General features: G+C 41.1%; 1 protein-coding gene across 2 annotated transcripts in view; it reads right to left on the bottom strand.

The window, feature by feature from the left end:
- Polk (DNA polymerase kappa) overlaps positions 1-24535 on the bottom strand; it is a 58435-nt gene that overhangs the window by 30905 nt on the left and 2995 nt on the right. For both annotated transcript variants that reach the window (XM_032899005.1, XM_032899006.1), the window contains exons 2-3: positions 5851-6013; positions 4071-4190 (exon numbers count right to left, since the gene is read on the bottom strand). In XM_032899005.1, the coding sequence (XP_032754896.1) occupies positions 4071-4190; positions 5851-5982 (252 nt within the window). In that variant the 5' untranslated portion in view covers positions 5983-6013. The remainder of the gene's footprint in view (positions 1-4070; positions 4191-5850; positions 6014-24535) is intronic.

Raw genomic sequence — 24535 nt, 5'->3', positions numbered from 1 at the left:
GATTAAATAATCAACATAAAACACATTTCCTACCACTCCTGTTCTGAGAGATGCCAACGAGGCTCCCATCAAACACTCGACCCAACTGGAACCAAATCTGAGATTCTGCTGCTCAGTGAAAAGCACTTTCTGTTCTTTCAGGTTATCAGCAGCTTGAACTGCAAAAATCCGTACGAACCCCCAAAGTCAGAGCAAACACACCAGCTATGTTCCTCTGTGTCCGTAAAGCTTCTAGCAAAGGTACGTGTAGATTACAGATCAACAAAACTCAGCAGCCCAAAAGCAAACTGGTTACAGAATAAAGGCAATTTAAAGACAACATTGTTTTCAACAGAACACAATTGTTTAAACTTGGAAAAAAAATCCTTCACACTTTAACTGAAACATTTTGTATGTCTGCTCAGTGAAAGTTACTATTAAGGGAGTCAGTCAAAAGATAAGTTAAACTAGAAGAAAATATTTGCAAAACCAGAGCCAGTATGTGACTGATATCCAAAATACACAAGGGATGCTTCAAATTCAATAAAAAGCAAAATAAAACCCCATGATCTGATTTAAAACTAAGCGTAAGGCCTTAACAGACTCCTCACCAGAGATGTCTACATGACATCTAAGCATACGAAATGCGACCCCTTACTCTTCGCAGTGAGGACCTGCAGGGTAAAATGATGTAACACCACTGTCCTGCACATTTCAGGGTGGTCTGAACGGAGAACAAATAGCAATGGGGCCCTCAGCCTTCACAGTGAGAATGTCAAACATTGTGGTCATCTTGGAAGATAGTTTGGCAGTTTCTTATAAAAAGTGAACTTTTTTCTAATCACATGGCCCAGCAAATTATATTCCTTTGCATTTACTGAGTGGAGTTGAAGACGTATGCCTATACGTAAATGAGAGCATGGGCGTCTATGAGCAGCTTACTCACAACTGGCAGGACTTGGAAGTCAGCACAGCGCAGTAGGGACATGGACACTGTTAGACATCTAGATAAAGAAGAACATACAGCGCATGACAACAGTGAGCTATCGAGCCAGAACAACACAAAGTCACTGGAGTCAAAGAAGCCAGCCTGAAAAGGCTGCGTGTGTACTGTGTGGCTCCGATGCTGGCCAGGGTGACGCCTAGGACAGGGTGAATAGATCAGTGCAGACCAGGGATGAGTAGGAGACAAGGATGGAGAAATAGACCACAAAGGACTTTAGGGTGATAACTCACATTGTAATGGGGTTACCGATGTTGTAATGGTAAATGTGTAGCACTATGAGCTTGTCTGCAACTTTAAAGCATAAAACTTCGGTAATAAGTTTTTGATTTTGCATGATGAAAATATGCCATAGTAGGCTCGTTAATTACAACAAGTGTAGTGCACTTCTGGGAGAGAACGCTTGGCTGAGGCTAGCCCATGGGAGAGAACACTTGGCTGAGGCTAGCCCGTGGGAGGGCAGGGAGAGCTTTACTTTCTGTGTAGTTTTTCTGTGAACCTAAAACAAACATCTTAAAAAGAACAGCACTGGGTTTGACTAGGTAAGTTTTAAAGTATGTGATCAAAATTATAGATGTATTGGGAACACATTTAGGGTACATAGTTAAGAACATAATCTTAATACCTAAGATCTCATAAATGAAGAGAAATTGACAATAAACTCTAATATGGAAGGAGTAAGCATTGGACTGTTTGTTGAACCTCCAAATATATCTCTCCATTCTTTCCACTAGAAAGAACAGGCTGGGCAGACGGACGCCCAGCTAGAGAGTGCATTTTATAGCTTCTCTTGCAGCCATGTGTGGCCCTGTAACTGGAGTTGCTGCCAAAAGGACTTGAGCTTAAATATTGTTTACGACTTCTTTCTCGCCTGTTTAACAGCGAATTATTTGGTTTTAATCCAAGCCCCTACCCCCATCTTCCTCACCAAGAAATAGAGTACGGATTATTTTTGTCAGGCCAGTAATTATGACCAGGAGATAATAGAACAGTGTGATTTAAGAAAAATTTGTGTCAGAAATTACTATGGTAATCAGAGCCAAGGATGCTATGGAACTGTAGGCATGGCGTACCTAATAGTATCCTGAAATCAGAACAACTATGACTACAGGTAAGAGACCCTCTCGAGATCCACCCTACTGACATTCCCTCCCAGGAAGAGTGGAGAAGAGGTAGCTGGATCTCACTCTAGACCACAGCACTCACTTCTTGTGCACTCCGTTCCCCATCTGTATGAACTTCTGCTCAGCTACTCAGGGTCATGGGAGGTGAGAACAACAAAGGGGGTTAGCTGAAGGAGGGAGGGATTCCATCTACGCAGCATAGGCCATCGCCCCTGCTGGACCACAAGTCATTCACCTTCCCATAGGTGACCCCACTCTTTCTCCCTCGCTGGCTCACCAGCCCAGGTGTTTATGGGCTTGTTTCTTCTGTTTGTCAGCCATACCTACCTTAGGTGAATGTATGTCTGTTCCTCTCTCCACAGGAACAGTAATGTAACAAGTGATTTCTTCTTATTATATAAGAAGAAACTTACTTTGGGTTTTTATGCCACCCACTTAACCTGCCTCATAACAAACAGAATAAAAGAACACATCTCATAATGAGAGGGGAGTTTCTTCTCTGACTCAATAAAAGGCAGTTTAAACAAGCATGGACAGTAACAAAATGGATGAAGTCTGGTTTTAAAGGAGCACCTGAGGAAAGCAACACTTACACATCAAAATGTAAATCAATATAATTTTTGATGAAAATAACTATACCAGAGTGCAGAGATAGAAGACTATCGTCACAGAGGTACGTATACAAGACTGGAACCGAGGTTGGGTAATGTAAGCGTTGGGGTATCTCTACACAGTGGAATGCAGTGAAGTGTCAAAAATGGTGACTGAGCCAACACACGGGTCATCTTTTGTGAGAAAAGCAGCCACTTAAAAATTATCTTGTACCTGGGTCGGGTCCCTCACACCTGTGATCTAAGGACCCTGGAGGTTGATGAAGCAAGAGGATCATCAGGAGTCTGAAGCCAGCTAGGGCTAGAGTGTGAGATCCTGTCACATACAAACACACAAACAATAAAAAAACAAAATACCTACCACCACCACCACTACCAACAACAAATTAAAATAATACTCAACAAATTAAAATGATACAGTTCAGAAAAGAAAGTGCATGATCTCTGAACTCTATGTAAGATCTTTTTCTGTAGCATGCTATATCCATATGACAATTTTCTTAGTATGCTCAGCTCTGGGTTACATGAGTTACTTTGCTTTCTATGGCGACCTCCCCATCTGTAAAGAGCGTTTCCCTGTATCCAGTCCTTTGTTAACACTGAGTCGGATTTTAATAGAGAATGAACTCATCCACAGCTTTAGTCTGAACAGCAGAAACATGGTTGCCTTGAGCTGTCGGTCTCCCATAGGGTCCCCTGAACCCTGGTTCCTTCCAAACTTTTCCATTGAAATAACTTTTAGTAGCTAAGAGAACTTTGAATTATCTCTTACCCGCCTCAATTTCTGGAGAACACAAAACCTCTCGGTGTTTAGAAATCATTTCATTCAAAAAAAAAAAAAAAAACTTATGTACATTTGGTATTTAATTTGTAGTATAACTTTTTTTTTTCTTTCTTTTTTCGGAGCTGGGGACCAAACCCGGGCCTTGCGCTTGCTAGGCAAGCGCTCTACCACTGAGCTAAATCCCCAACCCCAATAACTTTTTATTATACTAAAAAACTGTCACTCTAATATAAAAAGTTATAGGAATCCTCACCCAGTTCCTCCCCCCTCAAATCAGCCATATTTGTCTTACGGCCTTGTCTAGCTGCAAAGCACACATACAATAAAACAACATATGCTGTGGGATGGTCAGATCCTGCTCCTGCCAACTGTCTGTCCTGTGAAGCCAGGCAGGTAACTAAGACTCCAGTTCCTTGTCTGCACAGGGAAGGTGCAGGGCAAGGCTAAGCGAGCATGCGTAGCAATGCAATGACCACTTCTGCCTCACTGTTTGCAGTTGTGAGGGGACAGTGCTGCCCTCCTGCTGTTAATTCCTATTCCACCAACTTCCCCAGCAACTGAACAAATACCTGTAGCTGGGCCTTCCTTAGTTGCTGGCTGGTAATTTGCGCCTTTTGCTGCATCATGTTTTCAATCCGTTGATTGACTTGCTTTTCCTTCTTGAGTTCATTTCCATAAAATCTGGACCCCTGCAGAGAAAGCAAGGCATACGAAAGCTTCAGAAGGAAAGGGTCAATCACTGTAGGATGTCACTTAGTGGCTAAGAGTGTGACTCTGGAGTCACACTGATTTCAAAAGTTAGTTGGGTAATCTGAAAATTACTTCACCTTTCTGCATCAGCTTCCTTGTGTGTAAAGGATGCTTCCTTAGCATTCACGAGGCCCTAAACACACACACACACACACACACACACACACACCCTAAATCATGTAATCCTTGGGAGACAATACTATATGGAAGCAATGCAAGTTAAGATTTGTATTAAAAATCGAACCAACGACAGCAAAGCTCCTCACAGTGGTGTGTCCGCATGGCATATTCGAGTCGCAGCAGGGAGCTCATCAGTTCTCTCTCTCTTCAGAGTGTTAGTGTTAAGTCATGAAAGAAACAGACAAGCCACTGAGTCAATTCTCAATGGTTCCACCACTGAACACAGTGGCTGCCACTTGATCAGGTTGCAGATGCTGAGTTATTATCTAATTTGACTCTCATGAAAATGCTGGGATAGAGCTTTAAGAACAGTTTTGCATGGACAGACATTGTCATTCCTCTCAATATGCATTCAACAGCATATTTCTGTGTCTTACGGCAATGCGTGTTTAGCCCTTTGAGGGACTGTCAAGCTGTTTTCCATGACTTTGCATATGAAGATTCCAGCTTCCTCATATCCCTGGCTACACTTCCCGTTGTCTTATTTATTGTAGCTATTCTGGCTAACACTAGTGCGGGTGGCATCTCCCAGGGATTTTTAAAGTTGCCTTCTCTTAGTAACTAATGTTGCTGGTATCTTTTTGTGTTTGAGACGTGTGTGTGCGCATCTTCTTCACTTGAACGCCTACTCATATCATTTGACCATGTTGACTGAGTTGTTAGTGCTAAACGGTTACCTCAACTTGGCAAATCCTAACGTTCAGAGCCACGGTCTTTTCTGGCAGTTTTGATATGGTGATATATAAATTCATATAAATAGACAAAGTGGCTATTTATCTAGCAACTCATAAAAATTGTATACATGTCATCTGTATCCTAGAGAGCAATTCCATTTCAAGATATTTCTTCTTTAGTTGCACTTGCACACATATAAAAATAGTAAATCTAAGACAGGCATGGTGGCACATGCCTTTCATCACAGCAAGGGCAGGAGGATCTTTATGAATTTAAGGCCAGTCTGGCTTATATAATGACTGCCAGGACTTTATAGGAAGACCCTGCCTCAAAAAAAAAAAAAAAAAAAAAAAAAAAAAAAAGAAAAAAAAAAAAGTAAACTTACTGTAGAACTGTTTATAAAAACAAGAGATAAGGATGACTTATTTGTCAATCAGTAACAATTCCGATTAGATCAATAAACTACATCCACATATATAAGCATAATCCCCCATCCAATTATAATACTCACTCACATGGGGGAAAAGGAAAGGAGGAAACAAATGTGCATCCTTTTGCTTTTATGTGTATATTATACAAATTCAAAGTAGAAATCATGGTAACAGGAACAGATTTAAAAGGCATTTACACATTTCATAATTTAATGCTACATTAAAATATTTTAATTAATAAAAAGGATAGTAAATCAAACTTAATGGCTTTATACTAAGTAGATCATAGATATTCAAAGAGGCAAGAACACACCTTTGTGGCTTCCATGATAATTTTGTTAATTTTCTCCTTATCCAACCCTTCCATGCCTGCCTTGTTATCATTTAGCCCCATGCGGAGCAGAAGGGCGTCTTTGAAGTTGTTCTTTTCCTTTGTGTTATCCATGATGCAAACGCAGCGATCTCTTCCTTGTGATCTGCAAAGGCACACACAATATACATTGCTTTTAACAGTGTCCACTGAGGGGCCAGAGATGACAACCATTAAGTAGAATGCTGGCACGGCATGCAAGAGGCTCTAGGTCCCATCCTCAGTACAGCATCCGAGAGAGGTGGCCTCCGAGAGAGGTGGCCTCCGAGGGAGGTGGCCTCCGAGAGAGGTGGCCTCCGAGGGAGGTGGCCTCTGAGAGAGGTGGCACACACTTGTCATCTTAGCACTAGGGCGGCGTGGAAGAACAATCAGAAGTTGAAGGTCGTCCTCGGAGATACGATAAGTTGGAGGATAGTTCGAGCTACATGCAAACCTGTCTGAAAAAACATTCCTTAGTACTTGTCGGCTGGAGACGGTGGTGCACGCCTTTGATCCCGGCACTTGGGAAGTAGAGGCAGGTGGCTGAATCTCAGTGAGTTCGAGGCGGGCCTGGTGTACAGAGTGAGCTCCAGCGGAGACATGGCTACACCGAGAAACCCTGTCTCGAACACAATCCCCACCCCCAAACAAAACCAAAACGCACTCGAATCTTTTCCATCGTTAGCCTAAGCTTTTTATGCTTCTGGAGACAAGGAGTGAACATGGCTTGCCTGTTTTGTGCCAGCTGAGCTGTTTGCTGCCCTACGTATACATGCTAAATGGCCCTAAAAGACAGATGTTACTACTCCAGATATAAAAGAGGAATCTCAGAACATGTCTGCAACGTAGACAAGCAAAAGACCAGCAAGACAAAAAAATGCCGGATCAAAGCCATTCGAAACTAAGTCCACAAGACACTTTGTTTTGTTGGCCATCTACTGCTGGGTGTGGGGTGTAGGGCCTGCCCTGAAGTGGGGTTAATAAACCCAGTGAAACTCCACTTGGAAAATGCATTTTCGGTTGGAAGCAGATATCAAGTACAGATAGCTTCTTGGTGAGGGTTGGGGACTCAGGTCCTTTCCCATTCTCAGCAATGGGACCATCTCGGCTTGAACCTGTATGGGCAGAGTGTGTGGCCACAGTTTCTCTGAATTTATATGTGAATCTGTCCAGTCCAGAGGACCCTGTTTTCCTGGACTCATCCATCCCCTTTAGCTCTTGCATTCCTTCTGCCTTCTCCTCTACCGAGTTCCCTAAGTCCTAAAGAAATGGCTCGATGAAGACATCCATTTACGACAGTGCTCCAAAATCTTTTACTTTCTGCACACTGTCCAGTTACTGTTCTCTGTGTCAGTTCTCATCTACTGCATGGAGTTGTTTCTCCGAGGATGGCTGAATACAGGACTAATGTATGGGTGTAGCACGATGTTATTAGGAGACGTTTACTGCTTTATAGAATACTTGGTTAGAACAGTGGTTCTCAACCTGTGGATCACAGTCCCTTTGGTGGCTGAATGACTCTTTTACAGGGGTCACCTAAGACCATTGGAAAACACAGATGTTTACAATTCATAACAGTAGCAAAGTTACGGTTATGAAGTAGCAACACAAATACTTTTATGGCTGGGGTCATTACACCATGAGAAACTGTATTTAAGGGTCAGAGCTCCAGGAAGGCTAAGGACGACAGCTTTAGAAGAACAGTAATATTAGGTTTTCCCTTAGGCCCAGGCCCCATCTAGTCTGGGGTTCTTGGCCACCACAGTGGTGTCAGACACAGGTTCAATTTCATAGAGTGTGCTTAAATCCAATCAGAGTGGAGGGTTACTTCCAGATGTTTGTGTCACTATTACAGGAGTGGTAGCTGATTGGTAGCTACCTTTCTCCTCTGGTAGCACAAAAGAATACTTTCCAGTTCCATGAACACCAGGCATTCAGCTTGAAGTCTTTAGTTACGCACCAGTTCTACTTTGCCACGTTTGATGAATTATTTAAGTGCTGTGTCAGCAATAGAGACTTACCAACAGTTTTGGAAAACAAATAGCTTTGGCAACAGCCTGAGATGCTTGGCAATTTCTTTGGTGTCACTTTGGCCAATGATTTAAATAGATGTAACCTATTCCTGGGACTGGAGGTTTTACTTGGTGACATAAGATTCTAGTTGGGGCATTGTCTCTTACTTAGTGACACCACTTTTGATTTCTTTCATATATGTATATATTTTAAGAAGCTTCAATAGTAATAAGTTTCCACATGGTCCCTCGAATGGCTTTTCAGTTGTCCCTCCCTACATTCTCTACTTCACTTCTCTTCTTTCCTCTTCCCATTTAGTCCTCCCACCCCAGAAAGGCTCCCTCTTACCACTATCCCTTTATAACAATATATCCTAAACTCCCTTCCCTGGGAGATCCTCTATTTCTCCCAGTCCCTTTCTAGGTGCCTAACCTCTGTGGTTATACAGACTGTAGAACACATATTGAAAGCTTAAAAGCTAAGACCCACATATAAGAGAAAACATACAATATTTGTCTCTTTGGGTCTCGGTTTCTAGATTCATCCATTTATCTGAAAATTTAAAAACTTTTCAAAACAAGCAGAAGATTCCATCCTGTAAATGTACCACATCTCATTATTTAGGGATCAGTTAATGGACAGCTTGGCTGTTGTACATCCCAGTATGATCAGAATATCCATGAACAAGTATCTCTGTGGTGGGATGTAGAGGCCCTTCGGGTATATGCCTAAGAGTGATCTAGCTGGATCTTCAAGTGGAACGATCTCCAGATTCCCGAGGGACCATCACACTGATTTCCACAGTGGCTGTTCAAGTTTGCACTCTCATCAGCAATGAGGGTTCACTGTATCCCACATCCTCACAAGCATGGGCTGTCATTTGTTTTACTGCTCTTGGCCCATGTGACTGGTGTGAGGTGGAATCTCAGGGTTGTTTTGATCCGCATTTCCCCGATGACTGAGGATGTTGACCGCTTAAGTGCTTTGCAACCTTTTGTTTTTCATCTTTTGAGAACTGTTTAGCTCTGTTCCCCATTTTCAAATTATTTTCAAATTGGGACACACACACATATACTCAGCTACGTCGTTGACACAGAACTTTTACATTGTGTAGACTACTGCTTTGCCCAACTGGCAGTGTCCTTGGCCACACAGAATCTCTTCAGTTTTATGAGGTTCTATTTATTGTTGGTTTTAGTGCCTATGTAGTAGTATTTAAGTGTTTTCCTGTGTCATGAGTTCAACACTACTTCCTACTTCTCTTATCAGAATCAGGGCCTTATATTGAGGTCCATTTGGAGTTGTTTTGAGCAGGGTGATAAATATAGATCTATTTACATTCTTCTACATGCAGACATCTGGTTTAACAGCACCATTTGCTGAAGAGGCTATCTTTTTTTTTTCTTTCTTCCCAGTGTGCACTTCTGGTTTGTTAGAAAGAAAAAAAAAATCAGGTATCCATAGGTGTGTGACTTAAACTAAGTCTTCGATTCAATTCCATTAATCAACATGTCTGTTTTTATGCCAATCCATGGTTTTTATTAATATAGTTCTGTAGTCCTACTTGAGATTGGAGATGGTGATTATTTCTAATAGTTATCTTACTAATCAGAATTGTTATAGTATCTTAGTTATCTTGTATTTTTTTTAGTTTCTATATGAAACTGAAAACTGGTTTTTTCAGTGTTGTGAAGAAAAGTGTTGGGATTCTAAGGGAATCGTGTTGAATCTGCAGTTGCTTTTAGTAGGACGGCCATTTCCATTCCATTGATCTCATCAGTCCATGAGCAGGAGAGATCTATCCAGCTTCTGGTACCTAATTTATTTCTTCAATGCCTTAAAGTTTTTATTATACAAGTCTTTCATTTGCTTGATTAGAGTTACCTCAAATATTTTCGAGGCTATTGTGAAAGGTATTTCCATTTTCTCAGTTTGATGGTTGTATATAGGAATGCTGCTGCCTTTTCTGTGTTTTGTATCCTGCTACTTTACTGAAAGTGTGTATCAGCTGTGGAAATTTCCCAATGGGGTTTTTTTAATGCCCATTATGTATTGAATCATATCTGCAAATAAAAACATTCTTTTTTTTTTTTCTATTTGTATCTCCCTGGTCTTCTTCAGTTGTCATATTGCTCTAGCTAAGACTTCGAGTACTGTATTGAATAGGTGTGGAGAGAGTGGGCAGTCTTCTTGTTCTTCATTTCGGTACAAATGTGTGACATTTCTGTCTAGGTTGGCACGGGCTGTAATATATTGCTGTAACATACCTTATTATGTTGAGGTATATCCTGTGTATTCCTAGTTTCTCAAGGACTTTTAACACAAAGGGATGATGGATTTTTGTCAACGACCTTTAGGCATCTAATGAGATAATCATGTGGTTTTTACCTTTTGGTCTGTTTATAAGGTGCATTATGTGTATTGATCTATGTATCTTGAACCATCTCTGCTTCTCTGGGTTGAAGCCAAGTTGATCAGACAATTGGACAATCATTTTGATATGTTCTTAGATTTGGTCTGTAAGTATTTTATTGATTCTTTTTGCACCTGTGTTCATAAAGGATATTGGTTTGTAATTCATTTTGTCGGTCTTTGTATAGTTTAGGTATTGGAGTAATTGTGGCTTCATAAAAAGAATCAAGGAATGTTACTTCTGTTTCTACTTTGTAAAATAATTTAAGGAGTATTGACATTTCCTTTTTGAAGGTCTAATAGAATTCTGCACTGAATCCCTCTGTCCGTGAGCTTTTTGGACCAGGAAACTTTTAATTACTGCTTCTATTTCATCAGGGTTTATGAGTATGTTTAAATTTCTCATCTGATCTTGATTCACCTTTGAAAGGCCATATATGTCAAGAAATGCATCCCTTTCTCGTTTCTTTTCTGCTTTCCAGTGTCGTAGATTACAGATTTTTTAAAGTATGTCATTATTCTCTGGATTTCACCGATGTCTGTTGTCCCCTTTCCATCTCTAACTGTATTAATTTGGATCTTCTCTTTCTTTCTACTAGCTAATTTGGCTATGGGCTTGTCAATCTTACTGATTTTCTCAAAAGAACCAACTATTCCTTTCATGGATTTTTTTTTTTGATATTATTTTGTTGTTGTTTCTATTTCATTGACTTCAGCCCTTAATTTATTTTTTGCCATTTTCTTTTGAGTGTTTTGTTGTTGTTGTTGTTGCTGCTGTTGTTGTCATTGTCGTTGTTGTTGTTGTTGCTGTTGCTGTTGCTGTTCTAGAGCCTTCAGTGCTACTAAGTTACTAATGAGATCTATCCAATTTTTTGATGTAGACACTTAGTGGTATCAACTTGCCTCTCAGAACTGACTGCATCCTGCCCACTAGGATAGGATGTGTTGTTTTCATTTTCACTCAGTTCTAAAAAGTTTTAATAGTTTCCGTCTTGATTTCTGTCTTGACTCATTTTTCATTCCATAGAGAGTTGCTCAGTGTCTATGAGCTTGTAAGCTCTCTGCTATTGATGATATCCAGATTTAATCCACATTGGTCAGCTAAGCTCCAGGGTCTTAATTCAATTTTCTTGTCTCTGTTGAGACTTACTGCTTTGTGTACAAGTACATAGTCAGTTTTTGAGAAAGTTCTATACGCTTCTGAGAAGAAAGTATATTCTTTTGTGTTTGGGTAAAATGTTCTGTAAATACAGGACTATTGATTTGTGACATTTGTGACATTTAACTTCAGCATTTATCTGTTTAGCTTTTGTCCGGATGGCCTGTTTATTGGTGAGAGTGGGGGTACTGAAGTCACCCCCATCACTGTGCGAGGGTCAGTATGTGATTCCAGCTGTAGTGGTGTTTCATTTATAAACTTGGTGCTCTTGTTAAGCCTCGAATTTTTATCCACGTGGAAATATTTTATATGTATATCCAAAATAAAATAACAGTACTATATATGTCAAAAGTTCTCTACTATCTATATACACACTAGAGACCTTCACACAAATCTTGATGCTCAACTCTCAATACGTACAAAGCACACCTGGGAGAGTTGGTTACTGGCCCTGCGGTAGGCATGTGCCTTCAGTGCCCTCCCAAAGTGTTAGGAAAACAGAGCTGCTCTCTCTAACGGCCTGCATCTGAAGGAATATAGGCTGTTTATCTGCTTTTATGATTTGAACTCTTTCCCCTCCAATGTTACATTCAGTCTAATATTTTATTTTAGCAATTCTGTTACTTGACATTGTTCTAGGAAAGCAGGCAAACATAATTCAATTATAATTTTACCATAACATGCAAAAGAATTCCATTAAACAAGCCTTGCCCTTTAAATGTTAAAGCACATGAAAACGTGCTGCATGACTATGATTTTATGTATACTTCACATACTCACATATGTATATTTGTTAGCTGGCCAAACCTTCAGAATTGCCTTGGGTTCTTAATTGTATCAGAACTTTGCTGTCCGCAGTATTGGAGAAAGGTAAAGTTGGTTAACAGCTCCCTCCCTGCCTGCCGATGCATTCCTTTCCATCAGGATACACTCAGTGTGGCTTACATGCCAACACCGTCCAGGCTAACAGTGCTGGCTCAGTGCCTGCCCGGCACCATAGACTTTAGTACATCCATGAAAGTGGGAGGGACTTGCAGGGGAGACAGCAGCAATCCGAGAGAACAGGACAGATACAGGAGAGTAAGCGGGGTGAGCACGACCCAAATCCATTATATACATCTATAAAACATGTACATGTATAGAAAACATGTATAAAACATGTATAAAAATGTTTCTAAAAGTTTAACATGTCCAGAATAGAACTTCCCTGCCCAAGCCAGCTGCTTCTCTCCTTTGAGGTGAGCCCAAGACCTTCCGACTGCCCAAGCACATGGCGTGGGAGTCCTTCCGGATCCTTTCCTTTTCACACATCCATATTCAAACTACCAGGAAGTCCTGTGGACTCTTTCAACACACATTCTGAGTGTAACTGCTTCTCACTTCCCTAACTGCTGAGATCAACTAGGAAGTCCAACGGATTCTATTTATTTCTCCTCCACCCTCTTCCCTGCAAGAGAAATGGGCATGTGGGTGTGTGTGTGTGTGTGTGTGTGTGTGTGTGTGTGTGTGTGTGTGTGTGTGTGTGTGTGTGTGAGAGAGAGAGAGAGAGAGAGAGAGAGAGAGAGAGAGAGAAAGAGAATGAATGAATGTGTGTATGTGTGAAAGAGAGAATGTGTGTGTGAGATAGAGAGAATATTTGTGTGTGTGTGTGTGTGTGTGTGTGTGAGAGAGAGAGAGAGAATCTCTCTCTCTCTCTCTCTCTGTGTAAGAGAGAGCGGATGTGTGTGTGTCTGATTTGAATGTGTGTCTCTGTTTTGTGTGTGTGTGTGTGTGTGAGAGAGAGAGAGAAGAATATCTCTCTTGTGTGTGTGTGTGTGTGTGTGTGTGTGTGTGTATCTCTGTGTGTGTGAGAGAGAGAGAGAGTGGATGGGTATGTGTGTGGATTTGAATGTGTGCACACACGGGCATTTTGTGGAGGCAGAAGCTGACATTAGGTATTCCTCTCATTGCTCTCTACTTTACTGAGACACAGTCTCTAGCTGAGCCTAGAACTCGCCATCTCTGGATAGTCTAATTAGTCAGTTTTCAAGCGTGGGGGGCCCTGTCTTTGTTTTCTGAGTGTTGGGATTATAGATGACCACCAGAGCTAACACCTCTCTGGCTTTTCATGTGAGTTTTAGGGATCTGAACGCTGGTCCTCATGGCCAGTGAACCATTTCCCCAGATCCCCAACAGGTTCTTTAAAGACACAAATTAGATCACACCACTTTTGGCTGAATAGTGTACAATGTCATTCTATCTCATTTCAGAATAAATTCTAATATCCTTAAAATGACTTCCTCTGCTCCAAAGAATCTAGATTGTTGCATGTGGTGGTGCACGCCTTTAATCCCAGGAGTCAGAGGCAGGTGGATCTGTGAGTTCAAAGCCAATGGCTCTACATTGAGTTCCAGGACAGCCATGGATATGTAAGATGCTGTCTGGAAACAAAGAAACAAGCAAACAGACAGAACACTTTCAAGGCACAACAAAAACAGCTAAGAATCTAGGCCCTTGCTTCCTCTGAGGCTTGCCTCCTCTCTCACTCTCTCTTTAGCCACAATGTCTTCCTTGCTGGTCCTCAATGAAGCCTGTCACATTCTAGTCTGGAGACCTTCGGCACTGTCTAGTCCTACATGGGACTTCGTGGATGTCAGAGATCATCTTGGTTAAATTTTCACCTCTCTTTCAAGCCTTTGTTGAAACATTGCCTTCTCATTGAGGGAAGTATACCCTGACCTCCCAGTTTTCAATTGAAACTACGTCTTTTTGATTATTTTTACTTCAAAGAGAAAGTTATTAGACCAAGCTAATAGTTATCCATTGTGTTCTGAGTATTCTCTAAAAGCTTCATCTCTGAGGTGACAGTGTGAAGAGTGGTATGACTTTTAAAGGAAAGGGGTCTAACGGCAGGTCCCTGGGGGTGGGTCATCATTATGTCTCCATCAGTTCCTAACTACAGCTACAGAACACAATCATGGACTCGACTCCCCGGAGCTGTGAGCTGAAACAATCCCTTTCTCCTTACAGGGTGCCCACCTCCAGTGTCTGTCAGGACAAGACAAAAGGCCTGATGAGTAAAAGCACACGAGGTTTTACTGTCTTTGAATCACCAGGAATTTTTTTTGACATCATCATCTACATTACTGGAGTGAGTCTGCTTTTGCATTTTATGAGTATTTGTCTAACTCTTCAAGTTTTCTTAAGTCTCTTATTAGTTCTGGTTATCATCTTTTTGTTACTTCTTCAGTGAGTGTATCTAGAAATTTCTGGTGAGGATGTTCATCTAATATCACAAGTATAATGACTTGCCCATTTCCACAGGAAGTAGGTTGTCTTATTTCAAATGCCTTCGTTAGACCAGCAGATAATGGTAAGGGCTCAGCATGGGGCCTGATATGTGATAGACTCCAAGTCACAGTTATTCTTGTTGTGTTATGACTCTTAAGCCAAACTTCCAGAGCCGTGAGGTCTACTAAAGTATTACTTCTCTCTAGGTAAAGACTATCAAAGGGCCTGGGTAGGCATCACCCAGGGAAGCTGAAAGCTCACGGATAACACAGGGGGGTTTTCTTTATACTCGAATGAGTATTTATGCTCTGATTACCAAGCACCATCAACAGTAGAATAAACCAGATGACAAATACAATGGCAGCCTTGAAAAGGAAGACGGTCAACATCTGTAAAGCCTGTAATTACAGCATATAGTCTGGTTCACTAAGAAGCAAATAGAAATGCACGATTCTCAGCGTGCTGACTAAAGGACAACCTGCTTCTGTAAAACAAAATAAAACAGAAGTGTGCAGCTCAAAGGGAAGAATCCTTGGTTCCTGTGGTTTGGGACAGTGGTTGAAGAGCACATTTTCTCTGGAAATCTTCGAATTCCCAGTCTGACTCTATTGCTGACTGTCAGATTACCTCTTAAAAACACAAAGCAAACCCTGTGCTTTTGGTGGGAAAAAGGATGGAAGCTCGCAGTGTTTCAAGTGGAATTCTAAGGAAGAGGTCTTAGGATAGGGGCTTCTTCTAAAAGGTACACAAAAGCAAGCAAACGGTATCATGCGTACTTGGCATACTGACCAAAGGAATCTGAATGAATTTATCAGCAAACGCGAGAATAACCTCACCCTGGGAAGCAGACGGTGGGAAGGGACAAAGGGGAAAGATATGAATGGAGACAGAGCGAAGGCGGATCTTGCGAGGAGCACGTTTTCACCTCCAATGTATTTGGATGAATCAAGGCCCATGCGGAGAAAACCTCGACATATATTAGACTATCATTTCTACAACTCCCAGGTGTTCAAGTGTTTATGTTTTCATCAACAGATTAAATACCTTGCTCAATACTGCAAATGACAATTATTCTTTTGCCATCTGATTTAAAATACAATGAATTGAGATTATTCTAAATTTAAGTCTTCAAATTAATAATCAAGGAATTATTAATAACTGTAAGTTCCCTCTTCGTTTTTATTTATTGTAAGTTATACCTTAAACTTTAAAGATAAGTCACAGCCCCGAGGCATGAACAGATTATTTTTCCATGTTTCTTTCAGACTATTTTACATACTCATAAATGAAACCATATGTCCACAGTTTTATATAATGGGAAGGAAAACACAGATGCAACACTGTGTTTTCAAAATGCAGAACACTTGGCATTTCGAATTCTTCTTTTAAACCTTGTAAAAGCTGCTGTGGATGTATGTCAGCCGTATGAGGCTTGCTTAACAAGCCCAGATCCTGGGTTTTGTCCTGAGCATTGAAAAGGGAGGGAAATAATTTGGCCTGAATTATTTTTCCCATCTATAGGTATCGTATAGAAATGATACAAATTACAAGCCCTGCATGTTCTAAACTAAGAATATGTATGTAAAAGAAAACTCAAGTTTTTACCAGAGACAGAAAACTGCTTTTGAGGACCTGTGGTGGTTTGGATGAAAATGGCCCCCAGAGCTCGTATATTTGAATGTCAAGTTCTCAAGTGGTGGAGTGGTTAGGAGAAATTAAGCTGTATGGCTTCAGAGGAGGTGTCACTGGGGGTGGGTTTTGAGGTTTCAAACAGCCAGGCCCAGTCTATCTCCCCACATCCCTTCTCTGACTGCAGATCAGACGTGGGTCCTCAGCTACTGCTCCAGGGTGCCAGGCCTGTCTGTCCGCTGCATCCTCCACACCACAGTGATCACGGACTCTCCCTCTAAACAGCCAGCAAGCTGCCCGTTAAATGTTCTCTTTTATAAGCTGGCTTGGTTACATCTCGTCACACCAATAGGTCAGTGACTATTAAGATACTCTTACTTATTGATTTAGGGCAGGGTCTCACTCACTATGTAGCCTGAATAACCCTGACTGGTGATTCTCTTAACGCCTGTACCTCCAGACAAATGTCAAACGTGCAGCCCCATACCTAATTCACATACTCTCTGATTGTCATTAGCCTATTTATTTAGCTGGTTCCAGTGAAGAATGAGATAGAATCCAGTCAGTCAAAATATCCACTCTTATCTACTTACCCCTACAGAGATAGGATTGGAAACTACCTTTCTGTCCCAAGCTGTCCTTGAACTTTGGATCCTCCTTCCTGAGTGCTGAGATTCCAGATAAGTACTAAGTCCAGGAAACCTATCTTCTTCAGTAAAGAATAAGAAATACTCTGGAACCCATTAAATAATGTGTCAATTCAAAAGTAAACTCCTAAGTCCAGTTTATGCCTTCCTATTTTACTAATGAGCTGCATGTTTTGTAAACGATTCCTGGCTCTCTCTGTAACAGTGAAAACGTACCCAGGAAAGAAGTAAACACAGTCAGAAAAATTTAAGGCTATGAAAAGCTAAATTTGTGCTCTGTGTGTATGTGTGTGTGTGTGTGTGTGTGTGTGTGTGTGTGTGTGTGTGTGTGTACGCATACACACCTCGGGTGCTATTTCTCAGGCACCATCTGCCTTCGTGCGTATATGTGGTTGTGTATGTGGAGGTCAGAGAACCATCACTCCTCAGGCACCTTCCAGCATTTGCTTCTGAGTTTCTGGTTGGCCTAGAGCTTTGGTCAAGCAAGCTAGATTGGCTCTCCGGCTTCCCAGAAGTCCCTCTCGTCACTGGATCCAGGCATATGGCACAATGCCTGGCAGTTCACATGGGGGCTGGGGATCTGAACTCTGTCCTCACGTGGACGAGGGAAACATGTTACCTATTGAGCCATCACCTAAGCCCTGTCTACCTCTCATTTGTGACAGGGTCTGTCACTGGCCCGGAGCTCATCAGCGATGGCTGGGAAGTGAGCTCCAGTGTTGACACCTGGTTCCTTTTAAAAAAAAAAAAAATGGTTTTTTAGGATCAAACTCAGATTTACTGATTGAGCTATCTCCCCAGTCAGCAAATGTATATTTTACTATTTTGAGGATTGTTGACTCTGGGGAAGCTAACATGAAGAGGCAGGCTGACAAGTTCTTAGCTATTAGATCATGACAGCAAAAATATCTGTCCATGGGCTGGAGAGATGGTTCAGCGGTTAAGAGCACTGGCTGCTCTTCCAGAGGTCCTGAGTTCAAATCCCAGCAACCACATGGTGGCTCACACCCATCTGTAATGAGATCTGATGCCCTCTTCTGTTGTGTCTGAAGATAGCTACAGTGTACTTATATATAATAAATGAATAAATCTTAAAAAAAAATCTGTCCATATAAAGGAAATGCTGAGTGGATGAATTCTGCTTTATCTGAGATTCATGGTAAGGTACACAAATTCTAAGGAATGTGAACTTATGTCCTTAGAAGAGGATAAAAAGAAAGCTTCTGCTATAGTACTTTTTCTGATACTGTATTGTTACTAAGTTTAATTTTACAATCTATGTTTACTATTCAAATATAAAATGACAAGTGAAGGCTGGGTGATGGGGCAGGGTTATGTTGTTAAGGAGGAGCTGAGTTATCTGTTACTGGAAGGAAACAAGTAGCTTCTAAACTCAAGCTTTAGATACAAGTTGTTCTTTTCTTGTTCTTTCAGGACCCCCTCTTGCAGACAGCTCCAAGGCTGCTTCTGTGTCCTAACCTTGACATGGCTCTCTGGTTCACTGTAGTTGATTTGAGTTTTCCCATAGCACTATCTGTGTACTGCAGAGGCGTCAAACTCCTTAACAACATACCCTTTCCCAAATGAGAGCTCAGACACAGCGTCAAATTGATGCCTTGGTTTTTAGTGTGCAGTGCTCTATAATTTCATGCATTTCCACCATTAACACAACAGAAAGCAGACAACTCAGCCTGACCTTTGCTTCCTTTATCCTCTAAATGCCTCAGCAAGGTCTGGATGGGGCCAGCGAGACCGTTCTGAGGGTAAAGCACTTGCCACATTAGTCTGATGATAGGAGTTTGATCCCTGGAAGCTGGGGTGGAAGGAGAACTGACTTTACCAACTTGTCCTCCGTGTATCACTGCTCCTCTGTAACAGAGGTCTCCCTTTTTGAATGTTAGCATTTTCTCTGGGGACAGATTCTTCAGTAAATGTATGCACTGCTTTAGGGCGTGAGCTCTTCCACCGACTACTTCCAAAACCACAGCTCTCGCAGAAGGGTCACTTCACAAAAATCAGCACATAAGGCAGTCCAAGGCAGACAATAAAGTCATCTGAAAGATTAAAGCAAACTGCCAAGGCTTGGGGCATGCATATACCTGTAATTCCAACCCCTGGAAGATAGAGGCAGAAAGGATAGCAGATTCAAGGCTAGCCTGGGCTACACAGTAAGAGCCTCCAAAACATAAAAAGTTTTTTTAAAGCAATATAAACAGTTCAGAATAACAGATTAAGACATGGAAACATCAGCACATACTACCGATAACAAGAATACATATTAATAAAAGAATCCATCAATCTAGATGAAGCGTGGGTTGTCAGATATAAAGGAAAAGCAAGCAAGGTAAAAACTGGCAATGCCTATTTAAAATGTCCACCTCTACACTACTAACCATCTAGTATCATAATTCCCCTTAAGTGACAGAAATATGACACTGACAGAGACTAGCTTTGAGAGCAAGGGCCTGGGAAACTGGAGGAAGGATTCATGAGCCCCTGGAAGACTGATGTGGGGACCAGGATGGAATTGAGAGTCTACAACAGGTGAGAGGATAGGGACTCACTCCACGTTATGGCCTCTGATTTGCACACAGGGCTCCGAGTGTCATTCCCAGCACAGAGAACAATAGAAAACAAAACAACGAAACCCACCCAATAGGCATGCATCCCCTCTCTAGTCATTTAATTAGGACACCAGGTTAGAGTTTTCCCACCAACCTGTCACTGACTGGTACTCGATGACCACAAGAAGGGCAACAGGGACATAATATACAAGACCTTAAACAACAGCAATGCAAGGAAAAAGGGAGTTATGAGAAATGTCAGCATAAGCAAAAAGGAATTCTGTAGCTATTGGGCTGTGGGATTATTCTTATGCTAAGATTAGAGACTGTAATGGTCAATGCTACTTTCAATCACATAAATTTTATGTTCTGCACTACAAAGGTTTATTTATCATTTAAAAACCTTTACAAATCCCCTTCAAATTTATTACAGATTACTAAACTTGGGTTGCTTAAACTGATTATAAGCCTACCTTCGTGTTAAGATCAAAGTCTAACTGAAAACCATTAGTTTGCAAAGCACACACACCACATGAAGCCAAAGTCTTTCTGTGTGCGAATACAGATGGCAAGATAACATGTAAGCAGTCCTTACACTATGCCCACGCTTACTTTTTATGTCTGTAATCAGTTTTTGTGAGTATATTTACAAGAGTATTATATTCTTTACAGTGTTATCCATGCTAAAGATAAATTACATGGGAGTTTCTTGAAAGACCTTTATTATTTTTGAAATTACACTTTCCATTACTAGAAATATAGGTAGATGGATTCAGTACATTTTTTATAAACTAATACCTACCTGCATATACTTATACATAAGTTGTCCTCACAACAGCACAACTGAGATACATGCAAAGTGAAGAAAAATTATTATAGCAATAGTGCTATTATTAATAGACATACAAAGTCATGGTTATTACAGATTAATCCAGTTAGGATTAATACACAAGACCATTCACTCACTTGGAACCTAAGGCAAATCACCATAATATTAGAAGATTTCGTGATTTTTAACGGGACTGAGAGGAACACTGACAGAGGCTACAGTGACTTATTAACCAGAATAGAAAAAATATAAAATAGTGCAGGTTGAATTGGAAAGTCAGAGAAACTTGGAGTGGGAGTTTTGTAAAAGTGTTTCTGAGCTTCATGCAGGGGCAGGGGCAGGGGGACAGAGGCAGAGGCAGAGGCAGAGGCAGAGGCAGGGGCAGAGGCAGAGGCAGAGGCAGAGGCCGAGGCAGGGGCAGAGGCAGAGGCAGGGGAAGAGGCAGAGGCAGGGGCAGGGGCAGAGGCAGAGGCAGAGGGGCAGGGGCAGGGGCAGGGGCAGGGGCAGAGGGGCAGGGGCAGGGGGCAGGGGCAGGGGCAGGGGGCAGGGCAGGGGCAGGGCAGGGGGGGCAGGGGCAGGGGCAGGGGCAGAGGCAGAGGCAAAAAGATCTCTGTATGAGTAAGGCCAGCCAGGGACACATAGTGGAGCAGTCTCAGAAAATTATTTTTTAAGAATTTCATCTACAGATCATACCAAACAAGCCACCGAGACCCGCAAGTTTTGATTTTTATTCTACTGTATGGTAGAATAAGACCTGGAAACACAAATCATCTTTTCTTAAAAATTCCAAATGAACACTGTTTTAACTAGGATGGCTTAGGGCAAGTGGCCAGAGAGCTCTCTTTAGATAAGAGAACTGAAGTAGTGGCTTTACCACTCTCTAGTAATAAGAGAAAGTGTAGGTAGCTTCTTTTAACTTACAAAACAGCAGTTTAAAAATTAGTGACATATGCACTTTTTTTTTTTGGTTCATTTTTTCGGAGCTGGGGACCGAACCCGGGCCCTTGCGCTTCCTAGGCAAGCGCTCTACCACTGAGCTAAATCCCCAACCCCATATGCACCTTTTAAATCTAGTTTTCTGCTATAATTTCCTTGAGAATAAGAACTCCAGTTCCTGTCTACATTTTTTAAACTTTACTATATTCAAATTCCCATAGCAATCAATATAATACCTTGTATGCATATGCTTTTTAAATTATTTGAAACTCTTACACATTTATTAATTATATTTGATAACCCTTATGTGCTCATTACTTATTAAATTTATTTTACAATTATAAAGTATTAAAATTAATTTAAAATTAATTTAATTTAAAAGTAATTTGATTATTAAATAATCAATTATTTAAAATCATTTAATTATTTAATGAAAGTATTAAAATTATTTTTAAATGGTTGAAAACAGAAATTTGTTCATCAACGGAACTCAAATTCTAGTGAGAGTATGTAACATATGCTGCTTGATGCATACATTTAAGTCTTTGTCATATGCTAGTATGCTTTTTAAAAGGATGATCAGTATCTGTGTGGACCATATCCATAGGTTTTTACAACTATGTTATTCCTTGGAACTTCCCCTCCCAGCTCATACAGTTAAAACCAGACAATAATGGAAGTAATACACACTGGATATGCTGCTGATTGCTTCTAGTCAAAGCCCCACTACCAACAAACCGAATGCACGCACACGCACACACACACACACACACACACACACACACGCATGCAGCACACACATCAGCCTTAAATACCATACTCTTAGGGAAAACTGATTACAGCATCGGCTGGCCAACTATCTGTTTCTCTTTGCAAGCTGAGAATTGAAAGACAATGAGACCACAAAAACTCACAGATAAAAGATGCCACTAGGCCCCGTAGGCGGACAGGAAAACACAAGGCCTCATTTTAAGTTTCCAAAACACGTAAAATGGGTTGAATATGAGATTTCTTTTTCATGTTGGAAATAAATTAAATCTATGGCTGCGTCTTCTGGTCAACCATAATAAGTTGTTTGACTGCTGTTCCCTCTGTGGCTCCTTCTGAACCATGACAGCCCGACACCATCTCCTTACAATTTCTTGTTCTGGAGCCAGTCTGCTGAAGTCACTCTGCTGGAAACCGTTTGGCCTGAAGCCATGCGGGAGAACTCAAACACACTATGATGGAGTGTGATCTAATACGAGCTTTATGAAGGACAATATTACAGTGTAAATTAAGAGTTCCAGTAGGACCGTTTTGAAAATCCAACCCCCAAAGAGATTCAGCCAAGTACACAAACAGACAAAGCGACATGGACAAATAACTAGGAAGGAAACTATTGGTTATTTTATTTTATTTTTTCACTTTAGTGTATATACATGGGAATGTGCCATATAATCTTTCTGGGTAGGCGGTAGTTGCAGAATAACTGTCATCACCTATGCATTATAACATAAATTATTCGGGAGAATAAGGCAGGAGGATTGGCAACAGGTCTAGGCCAGCTTGGGCTACTACATGAAGCGTTGACTCAAAAAAACTAAAAACCAAACCAACCAAATACCCACAGAACAAACAAACCAAGAAAACCCTACAAATGAAGATATGGACATCAACAGGGGGGCGGGGAATGCTACAATCGTTACTTCTCTCAATCATGAATAAGAAAATGTAGAGGATACAAGAAACTAATAACCCTAAGTTAAAAGTTAATTTACACGACTGAATTTGAGGTGCTAGGACACTTTAACTAGTAAAAATATCCACCTGCCCATGCAGGTATTGGGCGGGGGTGGGGGGGGTTTCCACATAAAATGATACAGAAGAAAACTTGAATGATCAATTCTATCACCTTGGTAATTACTCCAGTCATGAAAAGACAGTTGCCAGTACAGCTGTATTATTAACATGCTATATTCAGTTCTAAAGATTTGTTTACTTGGGTTAGTGAGACAGGGTCTTGGTATGTAGCCTAGGTGTGGCCTCTAACCCACACTCCCCAGACAGCCTCTTGAGTAGCGGGATTAGAGGTGTTGAGCACCAAGCGGCTGGTTTTGCCGCCACTGTTCATAGATTACCACCTCTGTTTCAAGTTAACAGCTTTAGCTCGAAGTTTGCAAAATAGTGGCTCTTCAGTTTTTAACTGGCCGTGGATTTTAGAGGTGGGAACAGCTTTAATAAGGAGCAATCAACTTTCCGGATTAGCTAAGAAGGCATTATTTAATTCAAAATGCATCTTCAATCTGACAATTACTGTAGTAATATGGAACACACAGGCTTTGTGGTGGACTGACCTGGCTTGCCTGAAACTCGTCTTTCAACTGTCTGTCATTGCTCTCTGTCGTTGGTCAGTAAAACGGCAAACATTTCTATTTCCAACACCTCTAGGGATCAGGGCTTCTGGAGGTTGGCGGTGGAGACACAAGGCTCAAGAAGACCTTGGGATTGCTCATGATTTGGTGTGGCTCCTATGAGAAGTAGGTGCGTTAGAAGAACCAGGAGAGCGAGTTGAGGGGAGCTCTGAAATCTGGATGCTTGGGGCTCAATCCCCAAATACATCTTTACTTTGACTTTTTGGAAAAAATGTTTAACCTTTCTGTGATAAAGCTTCTTCATCGAAAGTATTATAAGTAGAAGGTCATGAGCTCTAAAAAACTGATGGTGGGCAAAATAAGACAGCAGATGAGGAAAATGGGAAATGGTAAAAATCAGTGGCTGCATTAAAAGCATTGTGGCATGGACACCTTTTCTGTAGGATGCATTGTTTTATATAGTGGCTTGGAGGTACTCATCTCCAGAACCGTTTTTATACACTCCCTCCCAGTTAGGTATGAAAATGCACAGAAAAAGGTTTATATGGACTTGAAAGTAAGATACTTAGTATCAAAAAGCAGAAAAGGGTTTATATGGATTGGGATGTAAAAGAGACATAGACTTAGGTTCAAATCCTAACTCTGCTGCTTAGTAGCCATGAGACACAGGGTAAGTTACTTAACCTCCCAGTGCTTCAGTTCATCCTCCTTTGCAGGATAATAGGCCCAACGATGCTCCACTTACATGACTTTTGTGTCTGGTTCACACAAATAATACCATAAGTATGTATTGTCTTCACTAATAAAGTACATTCATAATTCAAATCTTCATACTT

This window comes from Rattus rattus, chromosome 3, assembly GCF_011064425.1.
Source record: "Rattus rattus isolate New Zealand chromosome 3, Rrattus_CSIRO_v1, whole genome shotgun sequence".
NCBI lineage: Eukaryota > Metazoa > Chordata > Mammalia > Rodentia > Muridae > Rattus > Rattus rattus.
Note: the sequence above shows the minus strand (reverse complement) of the source record. Positions and strands in the feature narration are given on the sequence as shown.